Source organism: Rattus rattus, chromosome 18, assembly GCF_011064425.1.
Source record: "Rattus rattus isolate New Zealand chromosome 18, Rrattus_CSIRO_v1, whole genome shotgun sequence".
Lineage (NCBI taxonomy): Eukaryota > Metazoa > Chordata > Mammalia > Rodentia > Muridae > Rattus > Rattus rattus.
Window position 1 is genome coordinate 41,388,761 of NC_046171.1, and position 12,356 is coordinate 41,401,116.

Sequence of the window (12,356 nt, forward strand, 5' to 3'; positions counted from 1 at the left end):
TCTCCAGCCCCACCCCCTTTTTTTTTAAAGAAAAAGAAAGGCAGACTACCACATGCGGTGCCTCAAATGGACACCCTCCTACAAACGGATCTTGAGAGCTTGTCTGGAGGTTCCAACTGGGAAGCACAGTCACTTGTGTATGCTTAACCAAACACTGGCTGTCCTTTAAGAAGGCCTTCAACCCAGCAAGTAGCTTCAGGGTATGCACGTGGAGCGGTGAGGAGGACATCAGGGCCACCCCGAGCAACAACGACAGGCTTATTGACTGCGTTGTTTTATTTAGAAAATTCACATGTAAAGCAGCTGGAGACGGTGATTCAGTGGTTACACATGACAGCTGCACTTAGAAGACCCGAGCTGGGTTTCCAGGGCTCACAGCGCGGGCATCTCCTAACCACCATCTATAACTCCAGTTTTAGGGCATCTGCTGCCCTCTTCTGGCGTCCATGAGCATTGCAGCCACGTGGACGCGTACACATACGAGCACGATTTAAAATGAAAATGAAAAGTCTTTTTAAAAATGACATATATGCCGCATTATATGTATGCACATACATATGCATCACTACATATGTGTGTACGTATGCACATTCACAGGTAGCCTCCCACAGGTTCCGCCTCCCGGCTCCCTACCTTGTAGAGAGGGTAGAGCTCCTCCATGGTCTCACTGGTTTGGCAGTGCCTCTTCCACCTCAGAACGTGCAAATGCTTACTCTGGCCCAGCTGCAGGATTCTCTCTGTGTAATGCTTTACCAACAACAGAAGTAAGCCCTTACCATAGTGCAATCACAGGTGGGAGGCTGAGCGAGCCTTAGGAACATTAACAATAGATAAATCAAGCCGGTTGCTTTGAAGACACCTTTTCCCCTACAGGGACACCATCACATGGGGTCTGGATTAAGACCCTTCGGATGTAAAGCATGAAGACCGCGTAGATGCGTCTAGTTCTCTGCGATCTGCTGCTGAATTAGCTTCTTCACCAGTTACTGGACTGTCAGTGGAGAGTTAGGAGATCAGAGGGTTAAAATCGAGCTGAAATTTTGGATTAAATAAACTGAAATTATGGGTGGGAAAAATGCTCGATCAGTAAAACGCTTTACGGAAAAACCACAGAAACCTGGGTTTCATCTCCAGAACCTATGTTAAGAAGAAGAGGAGAGGAGAGGGAAGGAAAGGGGAGGGGAGGGGAAGAGAGGGAAGGGGGGAGGAGGGGAGGAGAGGAGAAGAGAGGAAAAGAGAGGAGAACAGAGGAGAGGATAGAAGAGGGGAGGAGAGGAGGGGAGGGGAGGAGAGCAGAGGAGAGCAGAGGAGAGGAGAGGAGAGGAGAGGAGAGGAGAGGAGAGGAGAGGAGAGGAGAGCAGAGGAGAGGAGAGGAGAGGAGAGGAGAGGAGAGGAGAGGAGAGGAGAGGAGAGGAGAGGAGAGGAGAGGAGAGGAGAGGAGAGGAGAGGAGAGGAGAGGGAGGGGGGAGGAGAGGAGAGGAGAGGAGAAGAGAGGAGAGGAGAGGAGAGGAGAGGCAAAGCCAAGCCAGCTGTGGTGGCACTCAGAACACCAGGGAGGCAGAGACAGGAAGGTCCCTAGGGATCCCTGGCCACTGGGCCTTCCCTGCTTGGTGAATTCCAGGTGAGAAATCCTGTCTCCAAAGAATAAAGTCAACAGCACCCGAGGAGTGACACATGAGGTTTTCCTCTAAGAACACAAGCACACACATGTACCTGTGCATCCATGTACACACATGTATACCTAAAGCATGTGAGTCATTACAGGTAAGATGAATGGCCCAGAGAGGTGGCCCTTTGGGTAAGGGGACGATCTCGTGCAGTTGTGATGACCCCAGTTTGATCCCTGGGACCCTCGTGAAGATGGAAAGCAGGAAATAACCCCATCAATACTGCCCTCCAACCTCCACACGTGAGGCATGGAATGTTCCAATACTCATACACAGAGTAGTAATAAAACCATGCACACACAGAGTAATAATAAAACCATGCACACACAGAGTAATAAAACCATGCACACTCAGAGAGTAATAATTAAAAAGTAAAAATAATAAAAGATAGTTTATAAAATCAGACTGAAAGTCCTTGCTTACAATTAAAATAAAATCAATAGCACATTCTTATAATCCTAGCACTCCAAAGGCTGAGGCAGGAGAATTATGAGTGTGAGGGAAGTCATGCAGATATCTTTTTTATCCGGCGATAAAAACCGATGCTGTCTGTGAAGCAATGAGTCCTGTCGAGTTCTTTCATCACAAGTAGAAAATTGGACAGAATACTTGAGGCAACTGTTTTCTGACCCTGGACAACACAGTGCCAGGGTCCCTGGGAGAAGAAAACCACAGCGCTATGGTTCCTGGGAGCCCAGAACCTCATTCATGCACTGACGTTCTTCACAGGACGGAGAGGAAACTGTGAGCAGAGAAGGGACCTCTGAGTTAAGGAGGGAAGACTTGAATTGTGAGGGGCAGAGTGGGGGAGTTTGTAGGCTGCAGCTCAGGAGAGGAGGAAGCCGGTCAGAGGAAGGCTCTGGACCCAGTCAGAGAAAGGCTCCAGAAACCTGCTTAGATCCCCACAGGTCTGTTGTTGAGTACCGAGGAGGCATGCAGCAGGTAAGGCTGCAGGAGGTTGTGGGTGAGACCTAAGGCCAACAGCTCGAGGGTTCTTACAGGGATGCATGATGTGCAAGTTCCAGCCATCAGTGTGAAGCTTCCCCTGGATACCCGAGACATCCGGTGTCAACAACAGGGCTTTGGTAATGAGGAGAAACTATGCCTAGAGTGAAATTATCCTGAAAGACACTCAAGGCAAACTTTGAAAGGAGAAAGTGGATCCGTAACTTAAAAGCTTAACACTTGACAGGAAATATCAAATCTACTGCATCCATCGTGAAGATTTGATTATTTTCGGCATTCATTTATAAATGATTAGACATTCAAAGGAACAAGGAAACGATCTGTGCACAGAAAAGAAGTTAGTGTCAAGAAGATAAGAGCTTAGGCCCCCAGACCCAAAAAAAAAAACAAAAAAAAAAAAAAAAAAGAAGAAGATAAGAGCTGACCGAGGTAACAAAATGAGCAAGCAAAGTCTTTAAAGGTCCTTGATGTCGCGCTCAGCATAGCCGAAGACTGAGAGTGAAATGGGTACACAGCTAAAAGAGAGTCGGGAGCCTAAAAATAAACACAGGTTTGAAACAAACACTGAACAGCCCAGATTAGAAGCACGCCAGACTTCGCATGAGAACAGTTGGGAAACTTAAGCTGGGACCCGTGATGGTGGCACATGCATTTAATCCCAGCACAGAGGAGGCAGAGGCAGGGGATCCTTGAGTTCAAGGCCAGCCTGGTCTACAGAGCGAGTTCTAGGACAGCCAGGGCTACACAGAGAAACCCTGTCTTGAAAAACAAAACCAAACCAACAAGAACGAGAGCAACAAAATCTGGTAGCTTTGAAGAGAGAGCAGTAGGAACTTCAAAGGGAGCAGATCTTGGTCTTTCTTTATGAATGCTGTAATGATATTAATGTGAAGAGGACACAGGCAGAACAGGAGGTCCCGGTGCCGGCGACTGAACTCAGGGCTGAGTACAAGCTAAGCACGAAGTCTATTGCTGAGCTACGCTCCCAGAACCCAGGAAACTCTAAAGTAGCAATGCTTAAAAGTTTTCAAAAGGGGTTGGGGATTTGGCTCAGTGGTAGAGCACTTGCCTAGCAAGCGCAAGGCCCTAGGTTCGGTCCCCAGCTCCGAAAAAAAGAAAAAAAAAAGTTTTCAAAAAATTAGCAAACACTCTCACGTTGGTTGTCCATGGTCATGAAACACACGAGGTCAGGGCAGCAAGAGGGAAGAAAGAGAAGTTTTACTAAACAAAAAGGGGGAAAGCGAACAGCAGAAGGCATTTCCTAAGAAGCAAAGGGGACCAAAGATAATGTTATTCTTACTGCCACGAAGGGCCAGACAAAGAAAGAGAAAAGGAAAAAGAAGGACATGAGAATTAAAGGAAAGTGAGAAAAGAAGAGATGGGGGAAGACGGCTATGAAGAGAAGGAAGAAAGCCAGGAGACCAGACAAAATATGACCCTAGATGTTGCTCGGTGGCACTTTCCGGCTTCCTAGAAGTCTGGCAGCCAACAGTCTAGATCCAGAGAGGCTTCCATAGTGGAAACCCAACTGCAGACCACCCACCAAGGGAAAGGTTCTTTAGAGGCCTAGAGTCAAGATCCAAGAAAAGCAGTGTTTTTCATTGAGAAACTGAAAACTGTCCAAGACAGCAGAGAGAGATCCCGGCAGCCCAGGTATTGCTGTCCAGGATGTGAATACTCACATAGTAGTCTAAGTATGGCTACCACGGCAGGAGCCAAACTGAAGATCTCTCCCTGCTATCCAGTGGGGTGCCTGTGTGCTCTCTCACCTAAGCAGGGCTGACTCTGCTCTCCCTTTGCAGATTTGGAAAGACATGTTGGAACAAGGGTAGAGAAGGACACTCACCACCTCCCGGTTTAAGAAGTTACTTACATTACCTGCCGGGGTTGACGGGAGCTGGGGTTTCACTAAGAACGGTCTTTCATTGCTCAGTGGACAGTTACAATAGTACACAGGTCAGAGAGACATGCTCAGCCTGCAAACATGAGTGCCACCAACCCAAAGACAAGGGGTCGGTCCACAGGACTGGGTTCTGTTGACACAGCGGAAATGAGAAATCTGGCCCTGGGACCAAGGCAAATAGAAAAAACTGGGAGAAGTTAGAGGTTTCTTTCTGGTGAGATAATTAGTTTAGCAAAAGAACCACCTTTCCAGAATCTTCTATAACCCCTGAAAAGAGACAAGGAGTTCCAGAATACTGAGAGAAGCAGACGTTTTCAGAACTGACTGCTCATTTGAGGGTCATACTTTAAAATCCTTTAAGCCTCTTTCGATGTTTGGGTTTTAAGTCTTAGCCTTTAATAGTTGAGCTATCCTTCTGCCCCTCCCCCCAAATGTTTAGAGTCTTTTAAACAGTTTTTTTTTTGTTTTGTTTTGTTTTAAATTTTTTATTTGTGTGAGTGTTTTGTCTGAATGAATGTATGTCTTTGAACCATGGGCATGCAGTGCCTAAAGGCCAGAAGAGGGCAGCAGATCCCCAGGAAATGGAGTTACCAACAGTCGTGCGCTACCCTGTGGTTGCTGGGAATTGAACCTAGGTCCCCTGTAAAAGCAGTAAAGGGTTCTTAACCACTGAGCCATTTCTCTAGCCCCTAAAATGATTCAAATCTTCAAGACATTGAGAAATTGTACTGAAAAGGCCTTCTTTACAAGTCAGAAATCAAACCATGGGAAAGCTAACTCAGTCATCTGGACGGGCCTCCAATTCTGAGCACATGACTTGGACAACTTAGAAGGGAGTGAGAAGATAACTCGAGCTAAAGGGTCGGGGTGGTGACAGCCACGCCAACTCCTGGAGTGCTTGGTGCTCCCCTGCACAGTTGCTGCTATCTGTTCTGAACGACACAAGCAATGATGAGAAACATTGCTGTCCTTGTTTGAAGGCCTGGACCCTAATCCAGCATTTATATGTATCAGCATCGTTACTGCTTTGATTTGGCCCTTAAGGGTCTCCCACAAATACCGTGTTTTGAAAGCTCAGTCCCCAGACCAGCAATGTTCAGAGGTGGGCCTTTGGCAACTGAATGGATCAATGGGGCTTTGACCTCCTCGATGGATTAATCCATATATGGGATTCACAAATTAGTGGCTGGGCAGGGAGGGCCTTTGTTCTAAAAAGTGAGCTCTCTGCTTCCTGGCAATCCAGAGGTGAACAGCTTTCTTCTGTCCTGGCTTGTCTTCCCGCCATGGTATTCTCATTCTCTACAGGCTCAGAAACAATGTAGCCAGGCGTGAACAAAAAGGAAATTGTATCTTACGTTGAATCTTCCAGGTGGCGGTCTAACTGACTAGAACTTCAATGACTGTGAAGAACCGGAATGTTGCAAAGCCTAGTTACAATTTGTCTTGAGTTATCTTTAGCTTCTACTATAGCCATTCCTCGCCCACCTCTGCTTCTGACCTAACATCTTTGTGACTGTTGGGTAAATCCTTTGGAATGGGCAAACAGATAACTAGCTTCCACCAATCATAGACTAAGAACGCCATAAGATAGCAACCGAGACCTGTAGCTGAGATCCCCACTTACTACAGCCTGCCTACTTGAGACTTCCACCAGTTTGTTTGTTTGTTTTCTATATATGGGTACATTGTTGCTGTCTTCAGACACACGAGGTCATTGGATTCTATTAGAGATAGTTGTGAGCCACCATGTGGTTGCTGGGAATTGAACTCAGCAGTCAGTGCTCTTAACCACTGAGCCATCTCTCCAGCCCCGTGGCTTTTCTTTGATGTGTTACTGTGAAAACTTTATGATATCATTACCACATTGGAACATGGAACGAGATAACCTGAATTTGTGCTCCTGGGCCATGGTCACACACATCTGTCTCCATAATAAATCACACCTTAATCCCTTTCAGGGGACCATTGTGTGTTTTGCACAAGTGACCCTGATAGCAAGCCAAGAGACACCTTTCCTAATTTGGAAACAAACAAACAAACAGATAGATAAATAAATAAATAAATTCACAGTCCAAAAAGTTAAGTCTAACTCCAAGCAAGAGAAAAGCAAAGAAAATCTCACTGTATATCATAATAAAACACTTAAAAATTATTCAAAGCTTAAAACAGCCAGAGAACAGGAAATACATTGTGTTCAGAGATGGAATTCATTCAAGTCAAAAAAAGAACAGAGTAGCATCTTTAAAATAGTGAATGATAAAAGTTATCAGTCCAGAATTCTGTAACTAAACAAAAAGTAGCTTTATAAAATTTAAGAAAAATTATTTTTTATAAAATAACAAACACCATGAGGATGTGTCCCTGGCAGGCATGAACTACAAGTGACATTAAAGAAAGCTCTCCAGATGAGATGGCAATGAATATATTAAGGAAATCCAGAGTGTTCTAGAACTTTCCCAGCCTTATCACTGTTGAGAGCTGAGACACCATAGTTCTTAGTTGCAGAATGTTCTGTACATTGTGGAGTTCAACATCATCCTTAGCCTCTGGCGACCAAACACGAGAAGCTACCAGTTGTAAATGTCCACTGCCCCCAAGAACATCTCCTGACACAAATATCTATTATCCCTACCATTCCTCTCCCTCCATTGCAAACCCTGTCATACAAGAATGAATGAGAAGGACCAGGAAAGCGGAAGGAAGAGAGGAAGGCAGGCAGGCAGGGAAGGAAGCAGGAAGGGAGGAAGACAATTATAGGGAGAGGGAATTCTGAATGAACAGCATTTTAACTTGCAAATAGAATCTTGGCATATTTTGTGATTAACTTGAACTACTTACTAAAGAGCTAATCTTTATGCACGAGGGGAACAACTCAGAACAGAACTACCTTAAATGATTTAATAGAAGTGAAGAATAAAACATTTAAAAAATTTTAAGTAGCACATAATTCTGCAAAGTCGAGAAGCTATATAAAAGTTCAGGGGTGTTTCACTGTCCTGCCACCTAAACGTAGTGATTCTTCTCTTATTCAATCGCTATTATCAAGTGTGCATACATAGTTTTAATTAATATTACATGGCAGAGTGATTCCTTTGCAAAAGCATAAACATTTGATGGCAGGACAATAGTCTATCAAATAGCAGTCTACACTGGTTTGCTTTTCCCTTGTCAGTAATAAGGCTGGCTAGTTTTCTCCCTCCCTCCCTCCCTCCCTCCCTCCCTCCCTCCCTCCCTCTCTCCTTGGTCTCCATCCCTCACTCTTACAATGTCGATACAAAACTCTTTTCCTACTTTGAATTATTTTCTTAAGCGAGGCTTTCAGAAATAAACGTTTCTCCGGCCTTGAGTGGGTCTTTCTCCTTGCAGGGTAAAACACCCGCACAGGCAGTGTTTAGGCGACCCGCCCCACCCCACCCCGGCAGCCCCTGCCACACACCCCCAACCTCTTATCCCAGCAAGTTTAAGCTGAACCTAGCTGTGAGAAGGAAATGATCTCTGATGAAAAAAAAAAAAAAAAACATTTACACTAAGTCTGCAAATTACCCATCTCTAGAACGCCTGCCCACAGGGTCTACCGAAAAGCCAGCTTGCTGATACATTTCCAATATACCCCATGCTTGTTTTCAGATCGCAAGATGACCGTACCTGCAGCAGAAGCAGGGGAAGATTTTCCGGTGTGTACTCTCTCCTTAGGCAGCTCTCTAGCTCCCTCTTGAGGACATCTGCCTGAATGACAAGGGGCTTGGACTCGGCCACCTAAACCAATGAAAGAGTTTCAAACATCCTCAGTGTCCCAAATTTCAAATGCCAAAAAATCCGATTTATCTAAGGATACAATGGTTTGCATTTGCTTAGCAGTGAGCAGGATGTGCAACTGTTTTGTTCAAAAGTATCAGCTTTTTAGGGGGGAGGGGGGAGGATTTTCTTGCGAATATCTTCCTAGTTAGCGTTTTCTTCCCTGAAGCCCCCCACGCTCCTCCTCACCTGGAGGGTCCTCTTCAGAGCCTCTTCCCGTTCACGTCTAAAGTGGGCGACATCCTTTGGTATTTGAACGGAGCTGCGGGAAGATTTGTGCAACAGAAGCTGTGTTATGGAATGCTGTGATAGGCAGGTAGCGGTGACCAGCCTGATGGCTCTGTGACCCTTCCCAACCTTTCCAGAATGAGTGTGTCACCCACTGGCGGTGTATAAAGGCCACACTCCTCTATCTTGGTCAGAACCTTTTCTGATACACCCGATCTCTGCTAACCCTTTTTTTCTTTTTATGTTCTCGGTGGGTTGTTGGAGGGTGGAAAGGACATACAAATGTCACGTGGGGAATGCTTTAGAACATGTTTAGCCATACTTGCTGCCTCAGAAGCACGACTGGACCCTGGGAATCGAGTAGCAGCAGAGGAGGAAAAGCTGCTCAAGTCCAGAGAAGGGAGTCCTTTCCTTAGCCTGACAGCAACCTGGAAGGGCCCTCGGTATGGGGTGGACCTCAGGGACGGAGACCAGCCCTCCCTGCATGGAGCTCAATAGGCAATAGTGAGGCTTGGCAGCACCAGGAATGCCAGAGGCCAGCAGCCCAGAATCCACACTGGCAAGGTGGGATTTTGCAGCTACTGGCAAAGGAGCCATTGTGACATTTCTAAGCTACATTTGAGGGAGCCGGAGGGACTTAGCAGCAAGCTTAGTTTGATATGGTTCACTTGGCCCCGAAAGTTCTCAGACAATGTTGTGAAGTGCACTGTCCGTGCACGCCCTTGTTGGAGAGAAGTCCTGTCAAATGCTAGGAGACTGTAGCTCAGTGGTTAGCGCACTTGTCTTGCCTGGGCGAGATTCAGTTTCCAGTGCCAAGGGAAGGGAATAGAAGGGACGAAGGGAAAATGGGTGTTCTCACTTTGACGGCACAAATAATAGGACAGAAATGACACAGAGAAGATCAGCAGGGTCACTGGACAAGGATGGCCCAAGCCTGTTAGGACTTGTTAGTCCCTAGGGCCACAGAAGCCTAAACACCCACCTGGACACTTGGTGTCAGGTTTTTTATATTTTTGGTTGTGAGCCTAGCCTTTAATGGCTGAGCCATCTCTACAGCCCTGGTGTCCGGTTTTTTAAGCTGGAGATAATCTTACCTCTTTTCTTAGTCCTTACCTCTTACCTCTTTTCTTTTCTCTTACCTCTTTTCTTACCTTGTTTCTTACCTCTTTTCCTAGTCCTTGATGAAGAGAGAGGGGGGAAAGGAGGGAGAGAGGGAGGAGGAAGAGGAGGAGGAGGAGGAGAAGGAAGAGGAGGAAGAAGAAGATATGTTGAGATGAGAATAAGCCACCAGTCACAGATACGTTGTCTGTTTTCTGAATCTTCACGGAGCAGAAGCAGCAATGACGTACGAGGAAGGGGCTCAGCTACTGAGAGGAAGTCACAGAAGGAGGTTTCCCCTTGCATTCGTGTCTCCTTTACTTGCTCGAGCCTGAGCAATCACGGGCTTGACTGCCCAATCGAGTCTCAAGCTATGTCATTCCTCTCAGCTAACCTCAAAGTGCCTGTGGATGACCCGAGGGAGGCCGCAGGGGGAAAGCAGCCAGTCCACAGGAGTGGCTCTCATTTCAGCAAAGGTTGTTTGTGTAACACTTAGGCCACAGGCATCGCAAACACATAACTATTGCAAGGTCCAGGGCTCAGGGTAGTAAATGAGAAAAGAATGTAAGTCTTTAAAACAATTAAAGAAAATAATTGAAAAAAGAAAGAAAGAGAGAGAAAAATAGAGAAAGAGATAGAAAGAAAGCAAGAAAGAAAAAGAGAAAGAAAGAAAGCAAGAAAGAAAGAGAGAAAGAAAGAAAGAAAGAAGAAAAGATGGGTAGAGTTGACAAGGCACCTACCATGCAGCTGTGAAGGTCTAAACTGATGCCCAGACAGACTTGGTGTGCCTGTCTGCACCCCGGTGCTCCTTATGGGGAGATGGGGATAACAGAGTTCAGGGGCAGCTAGCTGGGTCACACAGTAGCAGCTGGAAGGCCTGTCTCAGTGACGGGTGACACTCTAGGCTGTCCTCTGACCTCCAGCCTGAACTTACACGTGCTCACACACAGCACATGGGGATCACGAAGGAAGAGTAAGGACAAGAAGGGTAGTTTTCAGCTAGGTGATAAGATTCTAACGTGATCCATCAGGAGCGGGTGTTTGCTTCCGTTTTCCTTGGAACTAGTACCACACCTAGAAAACAGCACCCTAAAGGCTTCTTCCAGATGGCTACAGTGGAGGGTGGCTTGGGCTCACAGAGAAGTATAGGTATCCAGGATCGTCCATCATCACCGTTCTCTCAAAGTCCCTTTAGAAACCTTCCTGTCACGTGGCATCACTAGGAGTCCTTGTCGCTAGGAGTCCTTGTCTGTCGTAAAAGTTGCAATATCAGCACTTATCTCTGGAACGCCATAGCTTTCAAAATGGCGTGCACTGTGGAGTGAGCTCATGCGGTAGGACAGCTGCTTTGCTCTCATTTGCATATAAAGGACCGAGAGCAAAGGTGGCCTGCCTGGTCTGCCTCATTCCTCATCCTTGGTCTACCTCAGAAACCAGGGCTCAGAAACTATGGACTGCCTGTTCTTAAAGAACCGGATTTGCAATGAAGCCAAATGCATGATCGTATGGTCTCTTTTCCTGACCTCCTCATGATACCTCCCGCCATCCACGCCACGCTTCCTCAAACCAGCAGGCGTCTCATGTTAACAGACACGGCTGTGAAGGCCTGGGCTGGAAAGACTCAGCGATCTGGTTCCTCTGCTCCTCTGAAGCAACTCGTTCAAGGGCCCCTGACAGAACAGTGTTCCTCAGAATCCACTACCAAATACCTAGCATTCTGTCAGCTTTCGGGTGTCGTACCAAGTGTTATTAGGTAAAACGAAACTTTTCATTTATTTAGACGCTTCTGAAACGTAGGAAGTAAACTGAATACTTTCCTACTTAGTCAGCTGAGATGCTGCTTCTTTCTATGGTGACTGTTCTAGAGGTGAAAGGCATGATGGGAAAGGGCACAAGCTCTATGGCGCACTGCCTTAGTACTCAGATCTCATCTGATCTCAGCAGCTAAGCAAGGCTGGGCCCCATTAGTACCCGCAACGGGGACAAGACGTTGGGAACTGTTGTTGGGTGTCAGGTATCTGAACTTGACTTGAAGCAAAAGCCCTGGGCAGAAGGGTGGTGGACGGGAATGGGAGAACAACTCAACAGCGCCACCTTCAGACTGACTGTACCTGAAGACCCGGTTGGCTGTTCCCGGAAGGAGCCCCTGTTCTTCCAACCCAGCCTTCAGTTCGCTGAGCCTCTCTGCCAGCTCCTTCTCCAGCAGCAGAACCCTCTCTGTGGAGGAGGGCTTATACACGCTGTCCATGGTGTCTAAGATCTGTCTTTTGAATCCCTGGGAAGAGAAGATCTTGTAGTATTTTTTGTGGGGGTTGGGTGGGATTCTGCCCCATTCTTTCCCGTTTAGCCCTTGACCAAGCCACGCAGAGACGTCAGAATACATTAATAAGCTGTAAACCTAAACTGGGTAGGTTCTGAGACTATGACAACCAGGCTAGGCTATGAATAACCACATACGTGCCCCACTACTTGCCAACTGAGTCTTGTGCGTCCACATCCTGCCTCATGGCGACCTCATCTTCTACCTCATCTGTCCTTCTCCTCTTACCTGAGACCCCCTACCTGATACTAACTTCCACCTTCCTCTCTCCCAGTCACAAGCTTAGCCTTTTATCACCCAATCAGATTATTGGGGGGAACATTTTTTATAGCACATCGGTCAATACGATGCCCATGTCCAGACTGCAACCTGATCTTGG

General features: G+C 46.6%; 1 protein-coding gene across 1 annotated transcript in view; it reads right to left on the minus strand.

The window, feature by feature from the left end:
- LOC116886977 overlaps positions 1-11,905 on the minus strand; it is a 160,073-nt gene extending 148,168 nt beyond the window's left edge. Inside the window, exons 1-4 of the mRNA XM_032888467.1 lie at positions 11,769-11,905; positions 8,521-8,593; positions 8,182-8,292; positions 634-747 (exon numbers count right to left, since the gene is read on the minus strand). Of these exons, the coding sequence (XP_032744358.1) occupies positions 634-747; positions 8,182-8,292; positions 8,521-8,593; positions 11,769-11,905 (435 nt within the window). The remainder of the gene's footprint in view (positions 1-633; positions 748-8,181; positions 8,293-8,520; positions 8,594-11,768) is intronic.
- Between the last annotated feature and the right edge of the window lie 451 nt (positions 11,906-12,356).